The 24971-nt window shown below is 38.4% G+C and overlaps 1 protein-coding gene across 3 annotated transcripts in view; it reads left to right on the top strand.

The window, feature by feature from the left end:
• Window positions 1–22915, top strand: part of cenpf (centromere protein F) — a 94445-nt gene extending 71530 nt beyond the window's left edge. For all 3 annotated transcript variants that reach the window (XM_060831467.1, XM_060831468.1, XM_060831469.1), the window contains exons 16-24: window positions 649–801; window positions 1238–1411; window positions 6600–6752; window positions 7185–7358; window positions 14279–14416; window positions 16535–16712; window positions 17855–18439; window positions 19607–19794; window positions 21986–22915. In XM_060831467.1, the coding sequence (XP_060687450.1) occupies window positions 649–801; window positions 1238–1411; window positions 6600–6752; window positions 7185–7358; window positions 14279–14416; window positions 16535–16712; window positions 17855–18439; window positions 19607–19794; window positions 21986–22213 (1971 nt within the window). In that variant the 3' untranslated portion in view covers window positions 22214–22915. The remainder of the gene's footprint in view (window positions 1–648; window positions 802–1237; window positions 1412–6599; window positions 6753–7184; window positions 7359–14278; window positions 14417–16534; window positions 16713–17854; window positions 18440–19606; window positions 19795–21985) is intronic.
• Window positions 22916–24971: the final 2056 nt, after the last annotated feature.

The following is a 24971-nucleotide window of genomic DNA, read 5'->3' as shown; positions in this document are numbered from 1 at the left end:
TCAGTATCCCACCCATGGTCATATGGAAGACTGGACAAGTGTGTGTAGCAAGGTTATGTGTTGACCAGCTGCTTTATTTTATGTACCTTCACTCAAAAACTTCACATATGCTGGTGACGGGATATAAAATTTACTGCAATATTTCAGCTTCAAGTATGTATTCTTGCTTTTTGTAACCTTCATAGAGAGAGCATTATGAATGAATTTTAGTGTATGCTTTATCATCCATGAGAATTTCCATGTGGTGACTATTTGAGCTGTGTAATTGATATCTGTATCACCTGGAGCTGTCCCTGACTTGGCATTACATTTGTATTAGTAATGGAAAATATGAACTTCATAAGACGTATTCAGTTTTCAGTGAACTCCTAGTACTTACTGCAGTGGTCACTACTGTTTCTGGCACTGCTGGAACTAGAGGGTCTCTAGCCAACTAGCTCATGTATTTCACTATATTGCTGGCTGCAAAATCTGGACCACTGTTATCAAATGTGCCTTAAAGCAATTATGGTTATATTAAAAATGAAACTTTTTTTTCCAAGGTAACTTTTGATATTGTCACATTAAATGCATGACACGATATTGGCACTTGGTAAAATGATCAAACAACTGTAATGTTTAGTAATCAATGAAATGGATGTCTTTCAGGTGAATGGTCAGACAGAAAATAATCGTAAACTGCAGGATGACTTAACTATAGCCAATGAAAAGATTCTGAAAATGCAGCAGGAATATGATGTGGAGAAGAATTTGATTTCTGCACAACTTGAAGAGTTTAGAAGTCAAACAGAAAGTCTTAAGGTTCAGTATCATAAAATTCCAACAATCTGACATTTGCAAAAATCAAAGTTTTCACCAATGTGATCAACAATAAAGTATAAGAAGTTTGGATTTTTTTTTAGTGCAAGCAATTTGGTATTTGTCTACAAAACTATGACCAAAGTCCATATTTACAAAATACAGCAGTATTGATTGTAGGAGTGGGTTTTGTAAAGTAAAAAAAAGACACTATTTTTACGATAACTCAGCTAGCTACACTTGGTATTAAGAAATTAGTTGTGACTGCAGTCTTGAATCTAACCATTTCTTTTTTTTTGTAATAGAGGCAAGTGGAGGCTAATTATTCATTGGTTCCTTGAAATGTCAGTTAAAGATTCAATACAAGAATGAAAAATAGTAATAGAAGTAATATTTTAGATGTGTTTGTCTCCATTTTTAAAATTGCCTTTAACTTTAGTTGCAGCTAGAAATTTCTCAATCAGAAAAAAACAAGTTAGAAAAGGATGTTGGATATTTTCAAAATGAACTTCAGATCACTGATGTCCTCAAGAAGGATCTAGATGAACATAAACACAGATTAAAGTGCATCCAGGAAGAGCATCAAGCTGTGCTTAAAGGTTTACAAGATCAGGTAATATACTGTACCAAACCGGGGCTGATAACGGATTCATCCAGCACTATGACAAAAACTAAATACACGTAACCCCCGTTATCCGAAAGTAGACCGCTCCTATGAAACCTTTCGTAAGCGAAGAAGCATTCATTTATTTGGGATAAATTTTGCTTTTTTGTGTAAAAATGAAAATGCTCGTTGGATTTGTTTTGTTAGCGAAAACAGGTACAAATGTAGGTCTTTTATAAAAGCAAAGTGGTGTAAAATGAACTTTCAAAAAGTGGGGCATGCCTGTAATTAGTTTTGTGTTTAGTATTGGAAATCTTGCAAAATACAAGAACTATCTATAGCCTTGTTTCACATAATATGGTGAATTAACTTTAGAATATAATGACTGTCACATGACAAAAAGGAACCATTTTGTACAAGTAAAGGCCTACTATATGTAATGGGATGAATGACAGGTTGTTTTTGTTTTTAGTTATGTTTAAGATGATCGTAAGCATAACACAACTTCCATTTATATGCAAATAATTGCACTACTCTCTGCCCAGATGAGAGTCAACATTATGAAATCCTTTTCTCTTTTTTTATTGCTTCTGACTATTCCGGTTTTTATTTACCCAATTTTCAAGTACCCAAATGTGTAGGTTGCCTGTCATGCTTCAATTGTAGCAGCCTCACTTCGGAGACAGAAATTAGGAAGTTTAAAATCAATTTAGAGGAGTACATAATCCATCATTGCACCTCACCCATTTGCCGCATAGACACTAGACAATCACAAATGGTTACGCTTTTTCCTCTAGACTTCAATCTTTGACATCAATCACCAATATCTGAGAGTATGTGCCATGAGTACTCTGTGGTCATGGAAAATTGAATCTATCAAGTACCAGCTTCTCCAAATCTTCATGGCATACTGATAATTTTTCTAGATGTGTTCTTGTACAACTGCACATTATAGAATAATTGTGCCTTAAAAACAGTGCTTAAAGTGTTGCCGATGTAATCCATTATAGCCAACACATTTTAAAAGTTTGTGTGTTTTAGAATCATTGTCCCTAACTTGTAAAGTGCTACAACGAATTTGCATTAGAGCAGATAGACCTATATGTCCCATCCACTTACAATTTGACCTGCACTGCAGTGCTGCACTTTGAAGTGCACTGGCATCTTTCATTGCAGTGCAGCATTGGGGATTGTGCATCGGGAAAGAGTAGCACTGATTGAGATAATTTTGTAAAATGGATTGTCACTAAGGCCAGGTAAACTGTATGACTTGATACTGAAACAGCAAGTGTAGGAATGTACAGTTGTTTTTGCAGTGAACTGTCAGCTGTGCCATGTATGTGCCTTGAGAAACTTTGGATTGTCAATGCAGTCCCCCAGGCTGTCAGCATTTGACTGGGGACATGGCTGCTGTTCAAAAAGAGATCTTAAGTAGTGACTACTTGTACCTATGGTGAGCGAGAGATTTGGGCTAGCATGAATGCAAAGAATGCCATAAGGAGGCAGCATGTACTTAATGAAGTGTGTTTGGGGTAATCGTGTGAGAAAACCTGCTTGGCCTCGTGTAGAGAAAGCTTCCATGAAACTTGACGAAAATGACACTTGACCTACTTGTAGTAAAACTTCAGTCCTTTACGTTTACCTCGTCATTATTGACTTAGTGACTTTCAGTGAAAATGTTGCAGTGGAATCTTAATACAAATAGTGTTCCAGCTAACAAGTTTGCATTGCCTTTGAAAGATTTACAATGGTTTCAATGTTATTTAGTTGTCATAATTGGAAAATTTCATGAAGTAATTACAAGTTCGTAGCAGAAATGATTTATATATTCATATATTAAGCAAAGCAAACATTAATTGCATGAGCAAATGCTCTGACCAATATTGTAATCACAATGTCGAACATTTGCTTTGATTAGAGCATCATTAATATAGAAAATGCCCCAAAGATACTTCAAAACTACAAAGCATTCCCATTACTAAGCTATACCGAGAAATTGGAGTTTGATAAGACGAGATGTTGGCCAATATGGTGATACCCTTAGCCTTCTATCCAGGTAGTGTCTGTAATCACATTTTAAAACAGAGAAATGTATGTCATACTCCTCCTGAGTCTTGGAGCAGAATCTTCTGGGTGCTAAGGCAGGAAGGGAACTTGATTAACTGGAATAGAGATGGACCAAAACTCACCAGCTTTATTTAAATTCAGTGCTAAACCGGAAGGCCTAATACCCACATTCTTGCCCTCTTACCAATTAAAATCTGAATTTTCAATTAATAACGGTGTAAGGATCTTGACCTACGTGGGCAGCTCCGGGCGGAATGAATAAGAGTTACTCTATCCATTTGGTTAACTAGAATGGGTGGGTGGGAAATTTCTGGGTGTAGAAGTGGGAGGGAGTCCCACAATCTATGGTCAAATTGGCCAAATGTCATTTTTCATGGTCAGCTCGCTGATGAGAGCAATCCCTTGCCTCTCTGTAACTGCAACCCCTACCAAGAAGATTTTATTCAATCATGGGACGTGGGCATCACTAGCTAGGACAGCATTTATTGCCCATCCCTAATTGCACAGAGGGCAGTTGAGAGTCAACTACATTGCTGTGGGTCTGAAGTCACATGGAGGCCAGACCAGGTTAAAACTGCAGTTTCGGCCCTAAAGGATGTCAGTGAACTAGATGGGTTTTTCTGGCATTTGACAACAGTTTAGATTCTTATTGATTTTCTCATTTAGATTTTCTTATTGAATTCAGATTATGTCATAGTCCACGGCAGGATTTGAAACTAGGTCTCCAGAACCTTATCTGATCTCTGGATTAATAATATTGCTGTATTACCACTAGGCCATTACCTCCCTGTAATGTCACCTTTTCCTAAACTGGGACGTGGTCATCACTAGCAGTAGTGATTTCCTAAACAGTAATATTGCGCACATAACTACAGGACTTCCCTAAAAAGATATGTTATATCCTATATTAGGAAAGGAAATCAGCCACCTTTTGTGATCTGGTCAGAATGTGACTTCAGACCCTACTGTACTTTGGTTGGCTTTAAACTGTCCAATAAATGCTGACTTTACCAGGAATGTTGTCCAAATGCCTCTTTTCGTTTTGGGGCACATTTATTGCATTGTGCAGTTAATTGCTGTATCTCCATACATGTATGCATCTCAAAGGTAACATTGGTCACACACAGCCTATTTGTTCCAGAATGAGACAAGAGGTCCTTACAGCCTAAAGGGAAGATTAACATAATATCTTGTGAATGAATAAAAACTTTGAGAGAAGGCTTGATTTTTTTTTCTTCTCTACCAATGATAGCTAGTATTTTGTCAAGTGCAGAAGGCCATTTCTTGTTCCTTGACTTAGTATTTAGTATTTCTTGATTTTTGTATGCTTAATACAAAATTTCCAGTTTTGCACTTTGGCTTTTTTTAAATGTAGGTGGCAAAATAGTGCTGTCACTGATTTCATAAAAATCAGGTAAACATGATAGTGTAAATACTGTAAATGTATCTATATAAGACATGCCAGAGAATTCCTAGAAGCCTGGCACTCCATCCACAACGCAATAAACAAACACATAGATCTAGATACCGTCTATCAACCCCTCAGAAAATGAACAGGAAATGACATCACCACAAACACCAGGAACCCATCCAGGACAAACATATAAATATAAAGCAGGAGACAACAGCTTCGTTTCACTTGGAGGTCGCCACTGATGATGTTACCTAGCCAGGTAATAAAATGTCTGTAGATCAAACTTACAGCTCAGCGAGCAAACCTACACCCTATATACCTGGTTACTAAAGGAAAATAGTTGTTGCAATCTTTTCTCTGTTTTAAACCAAGCTTTTTTTCACATTAATTGGCAGAAATTAAGCTGTACATAAGGATTTTTGAACGGCTACCAGACTATATTCCGAGATAAAGTAATTTAATAATGGTGAAAGAGTTGGTGTTCATCATTGTTCAGTGTTGGTCTTCAGATATATGCAATTCAACACGAAAATCCAAAAGCTGCTGACAAGTGATTCCCTGCTCCTGTATGTTGTTGGAGCACTCAGTACAATTTTTTTTTACAAATCAATGAAAGGATGAGGACTTCCCTTTTCCTGTGTAATGTTATTGATAAAGTCTGAAAAAGGTAGTGATTTGCTAATAATATGCAACTGTATATTTAATAGCATACATATTCGTAACTATTATTGAACAACCACTTGGCCCATTGAAAATTAATTTTGTATTTGTGTACTATCAATAATATAAGTGTATTAATAATGGATGAATTTGTAGGGGAAAATATTCCTTCCATGCCATTTGAAAAATTGGTTGGCACCTCGCTGACTTCGAATCTGGCGTTCCCTGCAGTGGTGGGGACGTTAATGACTTGAGATTTTATCATCTTGAGGGTGCAGGTACCTGCTGGCCATGAAGGCTTTCCAGAAGAGGTATTATTCCCCCTTCCTACCCGTTGTTAGACTGGCTGATTGTTTCCCAGGTGCATACTTTACAGCCACAGAGGTGGAATGAGGTTTTGAAGTGGTCAGTACCCCACCCATGGTCATATGGGAGACGGGTCAAGCGTGTGTAGCAAGGTTATGCGTTGACCGGCTGCTTTATTTTATGTAATTTCATAAATGCTGGTGACGGGACATAAAATATTTCCCAGTATTTCAACTTCTAATGTGTATTTTTGCTTTCTGTAAACATCATCAAGAGGGCATTACAAATGAATTTTACTGTCAGCTGTATTATCCATGAGAATTTTCATGTAGTTGACTATTCACGCTGTTTAATTGATGTCTGTATTGCCTGGAGCTGTCCCTGATTTGGCATTACATTTGTATTAGTAATGGAAAATATGAATTTGTAATGCCTAAAGTCAAAAGACGTATTCAGTTTTCAGTGAACTCCTAGTACTTGTTGCAGTGGTCACTAATGTTTCTGGCACTGCTGGAACTAGAGAGTCTCTAGCCAACTAACTCATGTATTTCACTACATTGCTGGCTGCAAAATCTGGACCACTGTTATCAAATGTGTCTTAAAGCAATTATGTTTATATTAAAATGAAACTTTTTTTTTCCAAGGTAACTTTTGATATTGTCACATTAAATGCATGACAAGATATTGGCACTTGGTAAAATGATCAAACAACTGTAATGTTTAGTAATCAATGAAATGGATGTCTTTCAGGTAAATGATCAGACAGAAAATAATCGTAAACTGCAGGATGACTTAACTATAGCCAATGAAAAGATTCTGAAAATGCAGCAGGAATATGATGTGGAGAAGAATTTGATTTCTGCAAAACTTGAAGAGTTTAGAAGTCAAACAGAAAGTCTTAAGGTTCAGTATCATAAAATTCCAACAATCTGACATTTGCAAAAATCAAAGTTTTCACCAATGTGATCAACAATAAAGTATAAGAAGTTTGGATTTTTTTTTAGTGCAAGCAATTTGGTACTTGTCTACAAAACTATGACCAAAGTCCATATTTACAAAATACAGCAGTATTGATTGTAGGAGTGGGTTTTGTAAAGTAAAAAAAAGACACTATTTTTACGATAACTCAGCTAGCTACACTTGGTATTAAGAAATTAGTTGTGACTGCAGTCTTGAATCTAACCATTTTTTTTTGTAATAGAGGCAAGTGGAGGCTAATTATTCATTGATTCCTTGAAATGTCAGTTAAAGATTCAATACAAGAATGAAAAATAGTAATAGAAGTAATATTTTAGATGTGTTTGTCTCCATTTTTAAAATTGCTTTTAACTTTAGTTGCAGCTAGAAATTTCTCAATCAGAAAAAAACAAGTTAGAAAAGGATGTTGGATATTTTCAAAATGAACTTCAGATCACTGATGTCCTCAAGAAGGATCTAGATGAACATAAACACAGATTAAAGTGCATCCAGGAAGAGCATCAAGCTGTGCTTAAAGGTTTACAAGATCAGGTAATATACTGTACCAAACCGGGGCTGATAACGGATTCATCCAGCACTATGACAAAAATTAAATAATTAGTTTTGTGTGTAGAATTGGGAATCTTGCAGAATACACGGATTGACACTAACCAGGTTTCACATAATATGGTGAATTAACTTTAGAATATAATGACTTGCATAACAAAAGGAACCGGTCAAGGCCTAGTACATGTAATGGGATGAATGGGCGGTTATTTGTGTCTTTAGTTATGTTTAGTATGATCTTCAGCATAATATGAATTCCTTTTATATGCAAATATTTGTACTACTCTCCTCCAAGATGAGAGTCAACATTATGAAACCTTTTTCTTATTGCCCTCTGACTATTCCAGTATTTAATTGCTCTGTTTTCAAGCACTCAGATGTGTACGTTGCCTGTCTTGCTTCAACTGTAGCAGTCTCAGTTCAGAGACAGAGGTTAGTGAGTTTTTAAAATCGGTTTAGAGGAGTACAGAATCCATCTTTGCACCTCAGCAGAGAGTGGAATGAAGACTTTAATTTTGGAGGGGCCATATTTTTGAAGAGAAGTTACATCAAGGCCCATTGGCTGAGTATGCAGAGGTAAACAATAGTTGGAATTATTTGCAGAAGTGTATGCAAGCTTTCCCTGTTTCCTTGTCACTATTTATACATCACAATTTTGCTGCAGAGAGCAGTGGGACCTGGGCGGAAGTGAAGTTGGAACACAGAGGCTGTTGGGAAGGTGGGTGAGTGTTATTTAAGTAGGTGTGTTCTAGGCCCCAGGTCCACAGATTTGCAACCAAACATGGGGGTGGAGGGAAGTTTCTGTTGAGAAAAGAATGAGTCTTTGGCTCAGGAGTCTTCGACAAAGAAGTTGAGTGAAGTCATTATGCCACAGTTGAAGAGGGTGAAGATATGACTGTCAAGCTGTTTCAGTGTACTGTGTGCATGATGTGGGAGGTCAGGGATTCTGGTGTAGCTGGCTCGTATAACTGTGGAAAGTGTGTACACGTTCAGTTTCTGACAGAGCATATTGCAGCACTGAAGAAAGAACTGATGACTTCAGGCTCATACAAGAGAACGGGATCTTTCTGGACAGGATCTTCAGCGAGGTTATTACACTGAGCATACCAGAAGAGAGTAGAAGGGAGAAGACAATGAGGAAGGCAGAGATGAGACAAGTGCAAGAGACCCCGGGGGAAGTACCTGTCAGGAACAGATTGAATCTCTTGGAAACCGTAGAGACAGATGTCACTGCCAGTCCGAGAGGTGGTCAGGTCTGCCAATCAGAAATTAGTGTGGAGGCAGAGCCAAGGAGTCAGACGTCACACAGAGCCGTGGTAATAGGGGACTCCAGAGTGAGATGGACTGAAAGGGATTTCTGCCGCAACAGGCAGGATTTGAGGATGGTGTGTTGCCTTCCTGTTGCCAGGATTAAGGACATCGCAGATAGAGTGCAGGAAATCCTCAAGGGCGAAGGTGAAGAGCCAGATGTGGTGGTGCATGTCGGCACAAATGACGTCGAGAAGAGGAGGAGGGGCATTCTACAGCGGGACTTCGGAGAACTCAGAAGAAGGCTGAAAAGCAGGACATCCAGGGTGGTTATCTCCGGTTTGCTTCCAGTTCCTCGGGCTGGAGAGGACAGGAACAGGGAGATAATGGACTTTAATGTGTGGCTGGGGAACTGGTGCAGGAAGCAAGGATTTAAATTCTTGGATCACTGGGGTATGTTTAGCGATAAGGATAAATTATACAAGAGGCTCGGGTTGCACCTTAATAGGTGGGGGACCAGCATTCTGGCAGGTAGGTTTGCCACTGCAACACTGTTGCATTTAAACTAAATAGCGGGAGGGAAGGGGACAAACTAGGAGTTTAAGAAGGAAGTTAAAGGGAAAGTTAGAACAAGAGAAGTCAAGAAAGACGACGGAATCAATGGAGCAGAAAACTAAAAAAAGATCATGCCGTAAGGTCAAGTGAAATAGGGATTGATAGGAAGGGTGAGGGAGTAACAAATTAAAAATATTATATATGAATGCACGAAGCATTAGAAATAAGGTGGATGAGCTTGAGGCTCATTTGGAAATTGGCAGTTATGTTGTTGTGGGGATAACTGAGACATGGCTTCAAATGGACAGGGCCTGGGAAATGATTATTCAAGGCTATACTTGTTTTCGCAAGACGGGTGGCCCTGTTGATAAGGAATGATATTCAGTCACTTGCGCAGGGAGGGACCTAGAATCAGGGGATGTAGAGTCCGTATGGATAGAGCTGAGACATTCTAAGGGTAGAAAGACCCTAATAGGAGTTATCTACAGGCCCACAAACAGTAGCCTGGATGTAGGGTGTAAGTTGAATAAGGAGCTGAAATTGGCCTGTCGCAAAGATATTACTACAGTTGTTATGGGGGATTTCAACATACAGGTAGACTGGGAGAATCAGGATGGTACTGGACCCCAAGAAAGGGAGTTTGTGGAGTGCCTCCGAGATGGATTCTTAGAACAGCTGGTGCTAGAGCCTACCAGGGAGAAAGCAATTCTGGATCTGGTGTTGTGCCATGAACCGGATTTGATCAGGGACCTCGAAGTAAAGGAGTCATTAGGAGGTAGTGACCACAATACAATAAGCTTCAATCTGCAATTTGAGAGGGAGAGGTACAATCGGAAGAGACAATATTTCAGTTGAATAAGGGGAACTATGGTGCTATGAGGGAGGAGCTGGCCAAAGATCAATGGTGCAATACCCTAGCAGGGATGGCAATGAAACAACAATGGCAGGTATATCTAGGTATAATGCAGAAGATGCAGGATCAATTCATTCCAAAAAGAAGAAAAATCCTAAGGGGAGCCAGGGTGGCCACGGGTGACGAGGGAAGTTAAGGACCATGCAAAGACAAAAGGGAAAAAGTATAACATAGCAAAGATGAGTGGGAAATCGGAGGACTAGGAAGCTTTTAAAGAACATCAGAGGATAACTAAAAAGGTAATACGCAAAGAAAAAATAAGGTACGAAGGTAAACTGGCCAAAAATATAAAGGACGATAGTAAAAGCTTTTTTAGGTATGTGAAAAAAAAATTGATTAAGACTAAAATTGGGCCCTTGAAGACAGAAACGGGTGAATTTATTACAGGGAACAAAGAAATGGCAGAAGAGTTGAATTGGTACTTTAGATCTGTCTTCACTGAGGAATTCACGAGCAATCTCCCAGATGTAATAGTAGCTGAAGGACCTGAACTGGACGGAATTTATATTAGGCAGGAATGGTGTTGGGGAGACTGTTAGGTCTGAAGTCCCTGGGACCTGATGGTCTGCATCCCAGGGTACTGAAGGAGGTGGCTCTAGAAATCGTGGATGCATTGGTGATCATTTTCCAATGTTCTATAGATTCAGGATCAGTTCCTGCGGATTGGAGAGTGGCTCATGTTGTCCCACTTTTTAAGAAAGGAGGGAGCGAGAAAACAGAATTACAGACCAGTTAGTCTGACCTCAGTGGTGGGAAAAATGCTGGAGTCAATTATAAAGGATGAAATTACGACACATCTGGATAGCAGTAACAGGATAGGTCAGAGTCAGCATGGATTTATGAAGGGGAACTCATGCTTGACCAATTTTCTAGAATTTTTTGAGGATGTAACTCTGAAAATGGACAAGGGAGATCCAGTGGATGTAGTGTACCTGGACTTTCAGAAAGCCTTTGATAAAGTCCCACATAGGAGGTTAGTGAACAAAACTAGGGCACATGGTATTAGGGGCAAAATATTGACATGGATTGAAAATTGGTTGGCTGACAGGAAACAAAGACTAGTGATAAATGGCTGTCTTTCAGGATGGCAGTCGGTGACCAGTGGTGTGCCACAGGGATCAGTGCTGGGTCCGTAGTTTTTACAATGTATATTAATGATATAGATGAAAGTATTAAAAATAATAATAGCAAATTTGCTGATGATACAAATCTGGGTGGCAGGGTGAAATGTGAGGAGGATGTTAGGAGATTACAGGGTGACCTGGACAGGCTAGGTGAGTGGACAAATGCATGGCAGATGCAGTTTAATGTGGATAAATATGTGGTTACATACTTTGGTAAGAACAGGAAGGCAGATTACTACCTAAATTGAGTCAGGTTAGGTAAAGGGGCAGTACAATGAGATCTAGGTGTTCTTGTACATCAGAGCTGAAAATGTGTTGCTGGAAAAGCGCAGCAGGTCAGGCAGCATCCAAGGAAGAGGAAATTCGACGTTTCGGGCATAAGCCCTTCATCAGAAATCAGTCAATGTTCTTGTACATCAGTCAATGAAAGCAAGCATGCAGGTGTAGCAGGCAGTGAAGAAAGCTAATAGCATGCTGGCCTTCATAACAAGAGAAATTGAGTATAGAAGCAAAGAGGTCCCTCTGCAGCTGTACAAGGCCCTGGTGAGACCGCACCTGGAATATTGTGCGCAGTTTTGGTCTCCAAATTTGAGGAAAGACATTCTGGCTACTGAGGGAGTGCAGCGTAGGTTCACGAGGTCAATTCCCTGAATAGCAGGACTACCTTACACTGAAAGATTGGAATGACTGGGCTTGTATATGCTTGAGTTGAGAAGGCTGAGAGGGGATCTGATTGAGACGTATAAGATTATTAAAGGATTGGACATTCTGGAGGCAGGAAACATGTTTCCGCTGATGGGTGAGTCCCGAACCAGAGGACACAGTTTAAAATAAGGGGTAGGCCACTTAGAACAGAGATGAGGAGAAACTTCTTCACCCAGAGAGTGGTGGGTGTATGGAATGCTCTGCCCCAGAAGGCTGTGGAGGCCAAGTCTCTGGATACTTTCAAGAACAAGTTGGATGGAGCTCTTAAGGATAGTGGAATCAAGGGTTATGGGGATAAGGCAGGAACAGGATACTGATTGAGGATGATCAGCCATGATCATAATGAATGGTGGTGCTGGTTCAAAGGGCAGAATGGCTTACTCCTGCACCTATTGTCTATTGTCTGTTAAACAACATTGCTAAAATTGAGTACCTAGTTGTGCGTCTTATTGCTGTTGCAGGCACTCGCTGTGTGATTGTGGGAAGTAATTAACTTTTAACTTGGATCTGAATTTGCATATTGCTTGTTCTGGTTGGCTGGTCCTGGCAATAACTGCACATAGACATGCAATTTTGATAGTTTCCCAGAGTGAAGCTATGTTTCTTGTTCTTTGATGGAAAAGTAAGCTTTTCCACATAGAAGATGTATATTTTGGGTCTTTGATGTTTTTAGGACTTAAGCAGAATGTTAATGTGATTGAGTGAGAAGGTACAAAAAACACATTTTTAAGTCATGCCCCAAAGAAAGAGGTAATCTTTAAATTGCACATTGAAGAGTTTGTTAAACAAGAATGTTCACAGTTGATTGATTATCAAAATTAAATTACTATAACAATTGTTGCGTTGATTACATTAAGTTTGTAATGGATTGGATTCTCAATTAAGATTCGTGCCCAAATTCAAAACTTTGAGGTATTAATCATGAGTCAAGCCATTTCTCAACAAAGAGAAACTGTATCCTGCCAGACAATATTACCCACATTATTTTCATCACTGGGGAGGTTGGCTGGAGTCAGGAACTCTGCCTCATAAAGCAAACCTGAGGAAGAAATGGAGGTGGACAAATGCAAATGCCGTCAGGTTAGAAGACCTTCCACAGTCCCCTGTAACATCTGTCCAACTTGGTAGCTGAGTGTCAAGCTACCAACCTTGCTTCCCCTGCCATCCTCTCCATAACACTCAACCACATTCTCTCACCCATATCCATTACTTTCATGGCCACTCACTCTGCATCCATTATATATAACCTTTGAGCCCTGCAGTACTATTGGAAAGTCTTTGTGATGCTCTTAAACTATCAAAACAAAATCATTCAGTCATCTGTGGTGGTAAAACTATTGAAGTAAACAAATGTTATTTCATCAACCATTTCAAGACAAAGATTCCTACAAAGTAGACCTAAACCTATAAGCTGAATAAAATTGCACTTCCCTTAAGAGCTCTGACAACAGCCCCTCATCGGCTGAATCCATTTCTGACATTTAGAACCTATCCGAGCACTCATATAGAATTGCATAGCCCATCTGTATAAACAAAACTTATGGAGCTGAAATTCAAAACTTATGGAGCTGAAATAAGGCTTTCAAATTCAATGACAGTGTTGAACCATGTCGTCAAAGTATAAACTAGGTGAAACAGATGACTGAGCTGACAATGAAAAAGCTCAATCAGCTGCTAACAGTTTAAAGCAGAAGCAGAGATGTCAGAGCTGTCAAGTAACGAAAACTTTAAATTACAGGGAACAATTGATTCCCTGAACATCTGAATAACAGTACTGTCCAATGCACTTTATATGTTAGATAATGTAATGTAAAGTGTTGGAACATTTTTCTACTCTCATCACGCAGGTCAGATTAATGGTCAGTTTTAAGAGTATCATCAATTGCTGCATTCTAAACAGATTCAACATACAGAATTATGACATGTGAAATTAGTAATACCGTTGAAACTTACTTGTTAAAAGATACCCTGTACCAGACCAAATATCCTTTACAGTTCACAACTTCTCTGAGCTGCCATGACTATAGCTTAAAAAGCTGGCTTGACTTCCATCAAAATTCAGGGTTTGAAATGCCCACATTTGCAATGGAGCTGCCGAGGTCAGGAATGCTATGTTTAGGCTTTATTCCTGTACCCTTACCCTGTGTGGCTAAAAATTGTTGATGTGGGCAGAGGCCATGAAGTCATTTTTAAAGCTCACCATTATCCGTTCCAAATTGGACAGAGTCATGAAAATCTTGTTAAAAGCAACAAAAAGGTTACTTATATGTTCAGTGTTTATTTCAGAGAATTTTGTTCATATTTACCCCAAAAATGGAATACCTCCATACTAATTATAAATACTGCATTTAATTTGTTAGCATGATGTTCAAATGCAGCTGGATGAAAAAAGATTGGCTGGAATGCAGAAACAGCTAACTGAACAAGAAATAGAAATGAACAACCTAAAAGCTGCAAAAGAAGAAATAAATGTTACCTTAAAAGATGCCATCTGCAAGGTAAAATTTAAGTGAAGTCTGGATAACAGCTTATTTCTACACTTAAGACTTCTATTGATGTAAACAGACCACAGACAAGTGTTCAAATTGTTCAGGGTTTTAATGCTATACAAATCTGACAGACATACCTTTAGTTTAATGTGCATGCTGCCCAATAAAAACATTGTACAATAGTCTAACTCAAGGGTATGATTTGACCTGGGTATTCTCGTTGGAAGTATGCACCTGTTCAGTAAACAGGAACAGAAAAGAAACGCAAAATAGTTTAATTTTAATGTTTGCAATTGTAAAGATCAGAAAGTATTATCAGATTTACTAGATGATGAGAATGATATGTAATGGTACAAAGGAATGAAAATGCTACCTACCACAAATAACAGAATTATCCTGCTTTATCAAAATATTTTTCCCCAGTTCCATTCTCTTTTGAAGCCTATAGAGGGTCACATTTGCAGGGATTTTTAAAAATAAAAATCTGACTGCCCGTCTCTTTCTCTTTAGTTTTTCTCTGTTCACAGTTATAGGAAAAGGCTTATACTAAATGGTCCTTCCTAGTGCCCACGATCATGCATATTCTAATATAGTGAATGTTTACAAACAAGCACTGGAGCTAATTAATTGTTTGCAATCTTTGGGCAACGAACTGAAAAGCTTAGCACATTGCTGCCTGTTTTCATGTCATTTGCATCGAGGACAGTGAGGAAGGTTATTAGAAATTGCAGCAGAACCTTGATCAGCTGAGGAAGTGGGCTGAGAAATGGCAAATGGAGTTTAATGTATATAAGTGTAAGGTGTTGCATTTTGGAAAGTCAAATCAAGGTAGGAGTTTCATGGTGATAGGTAGGTCCTTCGGGAATGTAGTGGAACAGAAGGACCTTGGCGTTCAGGTGCATGGTTCTTTGAAAGTAGAGTCACGGGTAGACAAGATGGTGAAGAAGGCTTTTGGCATACTGGCCTGAATCATTCAGGGATTTGAGTGTAGAAGTTGGGAAGTTATGTTGCAGTTGTACAGGACATTAATGAGGCTGCACTTGGGGAATATTGTGTTCGTTTGGTCACCTTGCTGTAGGAAAGTTGTTAATAAACTGGAAAGAATGCAGAAGACATTTACCGGGATGTTGCCAGAACTTCATGAACTGAGTTAGAGGGAGAGGTTGGACAAGCTAGGACTTTTTTCTTTAAAGAATAGGATACTGAGAGGGGATCTAATAGAATTGTATAAGATCATGAGAGGCATGGATAGTTTGAATACTCTGTCTTTTTCCCAGGGTTGGGGATTCGAGGACTAGAGAGCATCAGTTTAAGGTAAGAGGGGAAAGAATAAATGGGAACCTGAGGGGCAACCTGTTTACATAGAGGGTGGTATATGTATGGAATGAGCTGCCAGCAGAGGGGTGGTTGGTGTGGGTCCATTAACAATATTTAAAAGGCATTTGAACAAATGCTCAGACAGGAAAGGTTTAGAAGTATATGGGCCAAGTGCAGGGAAATGGGGTTAGTGTGGATGGACATATTGGTCAGCACAGATCAGTTTGGGCCAAAAGGCCTCTCTCCCTGCTGTTGGACTGTGACCTATTAGCATTTGAACCAATGTCATTTCAGTACTTCCTCTGTAAACCTTTATAGAGTACTGTATCTAAACGCTGAATTGCAGTACTTCATGACCCACCTCTGCTGTGAACTAATTGTAATTAATTGTATACAATTGTATGCAATGCAATACATTAACTGGAGATTAATTCATTATTTATGAATAGGAATAGATTGAAAGAAACAGGTAATTGGGCCGAAAGTTGTATTGAGACACACAAAAATGGAACCTGCTGTATTTTGACATTGAATTTTCAAGTCAAAATGTTTGTAATATAACTTTTACAAATTTTAAGAATAAAGTTCACTTGGGTAAAAGCTCTACCTAGATGCTTTTTAAAGTGTTTTGAGATTAATTCTAGTTCTATTCATCATCACGTGATTTTCTTGAGCCTAGGAAGGAGAGAATTTTTTTTAATATCTAGGAAGTTATTAAATGATTTAAAAACTTGAATGAACACATTTAGTTGGAAAATAAAAGTATCTAAACAATTATTGAAGAATTTTTTATCAATGATGATTTTTTAGGCAGATGAACTGCAAAAATCTATGGCTAATCTAAAAAGAGACAAAGAATGTGCTCAAAATAAACTGCTACTCTGGATGAAAAGCTGTAAGCAGCTTGAACATGAAAAGGAGTCACTGAAGAAACACATTCAGCAACAAGAGGAGCTAATTGCACAACTACAGAAAAACCCAAAACTAGGTAAGTAGACAGTAGATGAATCCAGCATTTGAACTAAAGAAAATGAGCGAAATTCAACTAACTTTTGTCAGTTCAAACAAAATGTGCAAATAATGCAGATGGTTTAGTTCATCCTTTGAACTGGTTAATTTGTTTTGGACTAATTAAAACATCTGTTAACTTCTGCCTGACTCCTTCCTAATCTTAACTTGTAAATCTTTTCCTTTGGTATTTGCTTTACTGAACGATATTTTTCATAATTGTGCAAACAATGACATCCATTCTTCCAAAGAAATTCTGAGCTTAAAAATTAAATTATATATCATATTCATTCACAACAGAAAACTACTCAAAATTTGTCACATGTTGACATTACATGGACTATTCTAGTAGCAATCATTCTTGACTGATTATGAGATGCAAAGATTTGCGCTGCTGCAATTTGGAAATCTTTTCAGACATTGTATTCAAGGAACAAAGGATATATTATTGCATATTATTCCTTCACTTACTTTTCTAAAAATAACTCTTAAAAACTGCACTGCATTCTTTTGGAAAAATTTACTGACATTGCATTTGAGGAACAAAGGGATACTATTCCTTCAAATGTTTTCTGAAAAATAGCTTGTTAAAAGTTGCACTGCGTTCTTTTCCTTTAGTATCCTTGGTACCTTTTCGATCATGTTAGTATTTCTATCCTTCGTAAGGAAGATTGCAAAATGGATCTGTTTTGTAGTCCTTCATCTTGCTGCTCAAAAATTAATTTATCTATACCATAACCATGTTATGTACATTCTCAGCAACAATTTTAATACCTCATAATTATTTGAATTTTTATTTTGAATTTTAAGTTTGATAAGTGGGAACTGCATCATACAGACACATTTTCTTCTTTATTTTCTATCTGAACTTAAATTTTAACATAGAAATATATTTATTTGTTCACCATCACAAGTACATTTTCTTTAACCAACACTGTGCCAAATGATTAAAATGAGATGATAACAGGACTTGACCTGTTAATGGATGAGTGTCATGAATGATAAATTTTTGGCAAATCAAATTTAACAATGGTTATAAAATTCGCTTAGTTTGCCATACCCCTGATTTTACTCAATCTTTGTAAGGCTTTCATAAATTAATAATTTTCATGTCTTGTCCAGAGTCCCAGATAGATGACCAAACGACTGAGGTGGAAAAACTAAAAGAGGCATTAGAGGAAAAAACAAAAGAAGCTGACGAAAATATGGAGAAATATTGGAACCTGATTAAAAGCAGCCACAAACTGGAGGAGGAAAATGAAATGTTAAAGAGCAGGGTGGTCTTCTTGAGCAATAAATTCCAACAGTCAAATGCTCAAGATGAGAATGGTATTGCAGAACAAGTTGCTGTACCAAGATCACTTGTACACAAATGTGAAAAGAAGTCACCTGGTCAGTCCAAGAGTCAGCCAAAATGTCTGAAGTCTCCAAGTGTGTGCAATATTGCAGAACAGACCATGGATGCTCCATTGGAATTAGCTGGAAATAAAAGTCACCAAAAGCGCCCAGATACTCAATCAAACCTTACTGCAAAGAGAGTAAGGGGAGCAGAATCTAAGGAGGAACGAGATAGATTGAAATCAGAAGCTTTGCAGAATTCTGCAAAGAGGACAAGAAGTGATAAAGAGCATGAGAATATTTTAAAGCCTGTTGCAAAAGATAAATCTCCATCAGAACCAGAGGGTCTTCCACATCTTGTTAAAAAGGGTGAGTTTATTCAATCACATGCCTATGGAATGAAAAAGATCAAGATCATTATAATTGCCAACTTGTTTCTGTGGTTTTATCAATCATTAAAACCTGGAAGATAATTTCCTGACTTAACTTTTGCACATATGGTACACCTTACTAATGTCCAAGGACAAGAACTGCAAACAATCAGTCAAGTTTGCAGCTTAATTCCAAGTGAAAACATCTGTCTCTCGCTTTCCCTCTCTCACTGTCTCTCTCTCTTTCTTTTTTAGCGCTCTCTCTCTCTCTCCCTCTCTCTCTCTCATTCTCTAAACCACCACCACAGACATCACACAAGCACCTCTCCCCCAGTCAGATGATTTGACAATGCTTACTTGAGACCAATTTAATAACAAATTGGCTATTTAGCCTAGGTAGGATGCCAAAGTTTGCCAGGACTGAAAAAGGCTGATTCTAATTTTCAGCAGCAACAAAAGATAAGTGGTGCCTAATTTGACTATCCATTTTTATGCTGTGGCTGGTTTTCATCTCTTTAATGGAGAGGAGAATTCTTTTACGTTCTCCCTTGGGTCATAGGTGTTGCCGGCTGGCCAGTGTCTATTGCCTGTCCCTAGATGCTCTTGAGAAGGTGGTGATAAGCTATTTTTTTGAACCAGTGCAGAGGGTAAACCCACAATGCTATTAGGAGGAAATTCCAGGATTTTGACCCAGCAAGAATGATACATTTCCAAGTCAGGTTGGTGTGTGGCATATTCCCATGTATCTGCTGCCATTGACCTTCTGCTGGAAATGGTTGTGGGTTAGAAGGTGTTATCTGAAGATCTCTGGTGAATTTCTCATTAATAGTACATACTTCTGCTCCTGAGGATTGTTGATGGAGAGTGTGAATGCTTGTAGATGTGGTGCCAATCAAGCTGGCTACTTTGTCCTGGAGGATATCAAATGAAACCTCTGGCAGTGTCTGTAAACCTTTGCTTGAAGGGTTCTAATAATCCTGCAAGTCAGTGTCTTAAATGAAAAAAGGTGAATTTAAATGCAAAATGTTGAAGCATATTTACAAAAGTTAATTGATTTAGGGTTTTTTGTTCATGAGCAGGTTGAACAACTGTTGATGCAATACAAATTTGTGCAATTCTGGAACTTATGCAGTGATTACGTATAATCGTCTTTTTTTAAATTTAGGTTTTGCGGACATTCCCACTGTATCACACAGCCCTTACATACTGCGTAGGACAACCTTACTCAACAGGGCTAGTTCCAGCGTTGCAGTTCAGAGCAGAATATCTCCCTATAGGCAGATGCAACATAAGGGAGTTGTGCAAGTCTGCAACAAGTCGGAGACAATAGCAGAAAGCAGTCCTGTCGAGCAGGTAATTTTATTCAGTAGGTGCATTACTTCCTGTGTTTATATAATTGATAGAGGCAAACAGCATGAAACAGACCCTTTCGTCCTGATATACAAGTGTTGGCCCATTGGTAGAATGTGAAGAAATAAACATGGCAAAAAATTATTGAGGCTGTATCCTTCAGAAATATTACACTGTCTTCAAGACGTAGAGTTGTCTGCTGTGTGGGGCTAATAAGTTACCTTGGCCTAGATGTTGACGCTAATGAAGAAACGTCTAGTCTTTACTTCTGGGGTCATAGTATGGCACAAAGAGTGGCATGAGGGACTGATAGTGGGGAGCTTAGAGGAGTGGAGAAAAGACTTTTCTATCACCTTGCTCAATGCCATAAAGTTATTTGCTTCTTCCCCAAAGCTCTCCTCAAAGTTCTTCAGGTGCTAGGTTTCCTAAGTGGCTACTATAAAATCTCAAAGCAGGTTAAGTCAGAAACTGCCAGCTTTGTTTAAATATTTAAATTACCAACTCAGCACCTGGGGTTTGCTTTTCACTTCTTGTTCCACATCCATTGAAACTGGCATGTTGAGATGGAATTGAGAATTTTAATTTCTGACTAAATCCCATCTCAACTAGTTTTAGTCACTAATCTTCATCCCTTTGTCTATATAAAAATTGATGAAGTATTTGTTTTGTTTTTCTTATTTCATTGTGTTTCACTTCAGTTTAGGCTTAGTGTTTAGTTCATTAAGTTTTAAATTGTATTTTATCTTGAATTTTCTCTATTCTTCCTTTTGTGGACTAATTCTTCTCAAACTCTAACAAACCATTTTTATTCATTCATGTGAAATGGGCATTGCCAGCATTTATTGTCCATCCCTTATTACCCTTGAACTTGTTAGACTATTGGAGAGGGCAGTTAAAAATCAAATATATTGCTCTGGTCTGGAGTCCCAAAGACACCAGACCTGGAACAGTTGGATATTTACAACAATGTACTGTGGCTATATATATGGTCATCTATATTCTAATTCCAGATTAGATTTTAGCATATGCCTTAATGGTATTCAAATCCATGTCCCCAACACATTAATTTTAGATTACCAGACTCGCGATACGATTAGATTAGATCCCCAACAACGTGGAAACAGGTCCTTTGGCCCAACCAGTCCACACCGACCCTCCGAAGAGGGGCCCACCCAGACCCATTTCCCTCTGACTAACGCACCTAACACTATGGGCAATTTAGCATGGCCAATTCACCTGACTTGCACATTCTTGAACTGTGGGAGGAAATCTGAGCACCCGGAGGAAACCCATGCAGACACGGGGAGAATGTGCAAACTCCACACAGACAGTCACCCAAGGCTGGAATCGAACCTGGGATCCTGGTGCTGTGAGGCTGCAGTGCAAACCACTGTGCTACATCTTTGTCCGGTCCCTGCATGGTTAGCTGTATGGTTATGTTCTTCCTGTTATGTGAAGGAGAAAGTGAGGATTAGAGATCAGAGTCAAGTGTGTAGTGCTGGAACAGCACAGCAGGTAAGTCAGCATCTGAGGAGCTGTGCTGCTTCTGTGCTGCAACATCTTGTTCCTCAGATTAGATTAGATTAGATTACTTACAGCGTGGAAACAGGCCCTTCGGCCCAACAAGTCCACACCGACCCGCTGAAGCGCAACCCACCCACACCCCTACATTTCCCCCTTACCTAACACTACAGGTAACTTAGCATGGCCAATTCACCTGACCTGCACATCTTTGGACTGTGGGAGGAAACCGGAGCACCCGGAGGAGAACGTGCAAACTCCATACAGTCAGTCGCCTGAATCAGGAATTGAACCCGGGTCTCAGGCGCTGTGAGGCAGCAGTGCTAACCACTGTGCCACCCACAGATGCTGCCTGACCTGCCGTGTTTTTCCAGACTAGTGACATGACTAGAATATAAGAGCCTTGTTGCAGAGTGTTTACAAAAAAAAATCATGTCAAAAGCTTTTCTTAAAAGTATACTTCCACATTATTAGCTCCTTTAGTGTACAGCACAGCCACAAAAGCAAATGTTGATATGGAATTTTCTCCTGTCTATTGGACTGCATTTTCCTATTAATATTTCACCTGTTTGATTGCATTCCCTCATAATAAATAGAAAATGGTTGATTATATTTGCTCATATCATATGATACAATTTTGAGTTTTGACATCTATCTTTATTGTGTTTTTTAGCAATCAGCTGAATTTCCAGCATTACATCTGGATTCAGTACCAGTTATGGCAGAGCCACCTCTATCATCATTAACAAACAGTGCAAAGAAAATGGGCTTTAATACTAATGATGGGAAGCAATCAGAAAAAAGGTGCCCAATGAATACAAAGAAATTTATGGAACAAAAGAAACATTCCACCAAACAGATTACTGTGAGTGAAGAAAATGAAAATTGCAAAGTACAGTGAACAAATATAGTAGAAATAAGACAGTACTAGCAGGTGAACTCTGTTATAAAATCTTCTGCAGTAGCTCTGGAGGTACAAAATGGGAATACCAAAGCTGATTAAAGTGCACAAAGTACAGTGATTTACAGAAAGTAAATGATTATATGTTTCCAGTAATAATGCCAACTATCATATATAAAACAGCTTTAAAGCAGTAAAATTTCCTCTGTAAAGATGCAGCTTAGTCATATTACAAAATAATTAAGATTACTGTTTGCAGGAAACTGACACTTTTGTACATTATTTCTTTTCTAAACTATTCTATTAATCCTGACTTCAATTTTCTGTAAAATATTGGCAGCTCCCTTAGTGTCTCGTAAGTTACTTTTTTGAGTTGGGGGACCTTATTCGGTCATCTCAGAAGCCATTAATTTGAATAATTCAGAAAAATCTTTAAATGTGCTGTGATTTTGTGACAAGTCAGTTTTTTTCATAGGCCTACTTTTGTGTTCTGAGCTTCCAGTCTGTGTTTAGGGTAAGGTCTCATAACCAGTAACAGCCTTTGTTCAGTACATGAGAAAATATTAATGTACCATGATTGGTTTTATTTGTAAAAGACAAATAAACTTGTGCGTTTTTAAAAAAAAATTGTAATATTTTACTCATTACAGAATAGGAATGTAATACGTATGTGCTTGTTATATCTTTTCCAGCATTTTGTATACAATTGTACAGAAATTAATTAAAATTAATTAAATTTCAATTATGTTTGTGACTGATTTTAACTAAGCTTTAGTTTCAATTTTTCATAATAGTAATACCAACAATGTGATAGCAAATAAATTATATTACTGGATTATTAATCCAAAAACCTGGAAGAAGACTTTGGTCCTACTGAGATATTCAGTTGTATCAAATTGCTGCTATAAAATATCATGAAACTAGGTGGACCACCTTGCACCAATCAAGATAGCTCACCCAAAGGCACATCCAGCTCAGCTAACTCTGCAGAGTCCATGTTATAAACCGGTAATGTGCTTACTACAAAGCCGTTAAGCAATGACCATTTCCAACAAAACCGTCTAACCACACCCTTGACATTCAATGGTATCAACATCCTTGGTGATGGGTGGTGACCATGGCCACGAATCGCATCAGGTTCAAAATCATTGTTACTGCAATAGCAGGTTAGAGGCTGGATGTTCTGCAATAAATAACTCACCTGACTCTTCCCAGATTTCCCACTATCTGCAGATACAGATTTGAGGTGCATCTTTTGGAATACCAAAAGGAATATCTTTTGCTCAGATAATATAACTCCCAACAGCGCTATTCACAACAAAGTAAATTGCTTGATTTGAAAAAAAAACAGAAAATGTTGGAAAATCTAGCAGGTGCGGCAGCATTTGTGGAGTGTTTCAGGTCCAATGCTTTTAAGGTGAGTTATTGGCTTTGAAAGATTAGCTCTGTATTTTTCTCCACAGATGCAGCCAAACCTGCTGAGATTTTCCAGCACTTTATTACAGATCCTCTGTTTACAATATAGACTAGGCCAAACCCCCTCGAAACATTTCAAGAATTTAGCCCAGACCTTAAATTTTCTAGTTTGTTTTAAGCAGGTGCAGTGTGGATATTCCAGGAATGGAGCAGCTGGTTAAATCACTCCAATTTTTAAAAAAACAAAATTTATTTAGAGACTACCAAATGAAACACAAGCAAAAGAAAATAATTTTAAAAAACTATATGAAAACCTGACCAACATGATCTAACTTAAAGAACTGTTCCCATTTCCTGCAAAATCCCATAAACACACCCCTTGGCAAAAAGGTTAATTCAAAGTTCTTAGAAGAGAGAGAGATTCCAGAGAGAAATCATTGGCTGAAACATAGAACCTTTATTTTTGCCCCAGTAGCTTCTCTGGGTCCCCAGCTAAAACTAAACAAATCCAGAACTGGCCACTCCCCTTTCATTGTATGAGTGTTTTGAAAACAAACCCTAAAGGTCTCCTCTGATTATTGATTTAAGCAGTATCTGATGGTCATTATTAAAGTAGCCAGTTCAGACATATCAGCACCTCTACCTTTATGATCTCTCTTGGGGGAAAAGAAAAGACAACCTTGTTAAAGGAGCAGCATCATCACCTATTTTGCAACTTGATTGGTATGCCATCAATCAGCTTAAACTTGCACTGCAGCAACTCACCATGTTTTCTTTCACAGTAACTTCGAAATCCTCAACTTCTACCATCTAAAAGTATCAGGGCTGCAGGTGTGTGGGAGCTCCTCCTTGGACTTACATATAATTAAGACTGGTACTTTTTCAGCTTTCCTTTATCGTTGCTGGGTCAAAATCTTGATATGCCTTACCTAATAATACTATGGGAATGCCATCATCTCATACACTTCAGTTGATCAACTATGTAGCTCACTACCACTATCTTGTCAAGGGTCGTTAGGAATTAGCAATAAATACCTACGTTAGATGCTGCTTTACAATTACCTCTAAATATTATTTCAAATAGCTGGACTGATGAATCCCTTAAGGAGGTATTAATTGCTTTCTTAAGGGGTTACGTTGACATTAGAGTATGAAGTCTATCCATACATTTTGCACTGGACTTAGAGTCAGAAAGGCTGCATGGTCCCACAGAATACACTCTCCAGTCCAATTAATTATTTCCCCACCTCCACATTTGTGTCAGGAAAGAGAATTTTAATTCTATAGCCTCAAATACTAAAATCTGCATTTTCTATTCTTTCATACCGATAACATAGCACTT

The sequence above is a fragment of the Hemiscyllium ocellatum genome, chromosome 10 (genome assembly GCF_020745735.1).
Source record: "Hemiscyllium ocellatum isolate sHemOce1 chromosome 10, sHemOce1.pat.X.cur, whole genome shotgun sequence".
In the NCBI taxonomy this organism is placed as follows: Eukaryota; Metazoa; Chordata; class Chondrichthyes; order Orectolobiformes; family Hemiscylliidae; genus Hemiscyllium; species Hemiscyllium ocellatum.
The sequence above is the reverse complement of the archived record's forward strand: the minus strand, read 5'-3'. Positions and strand labels throughout refer to the sequence as shown.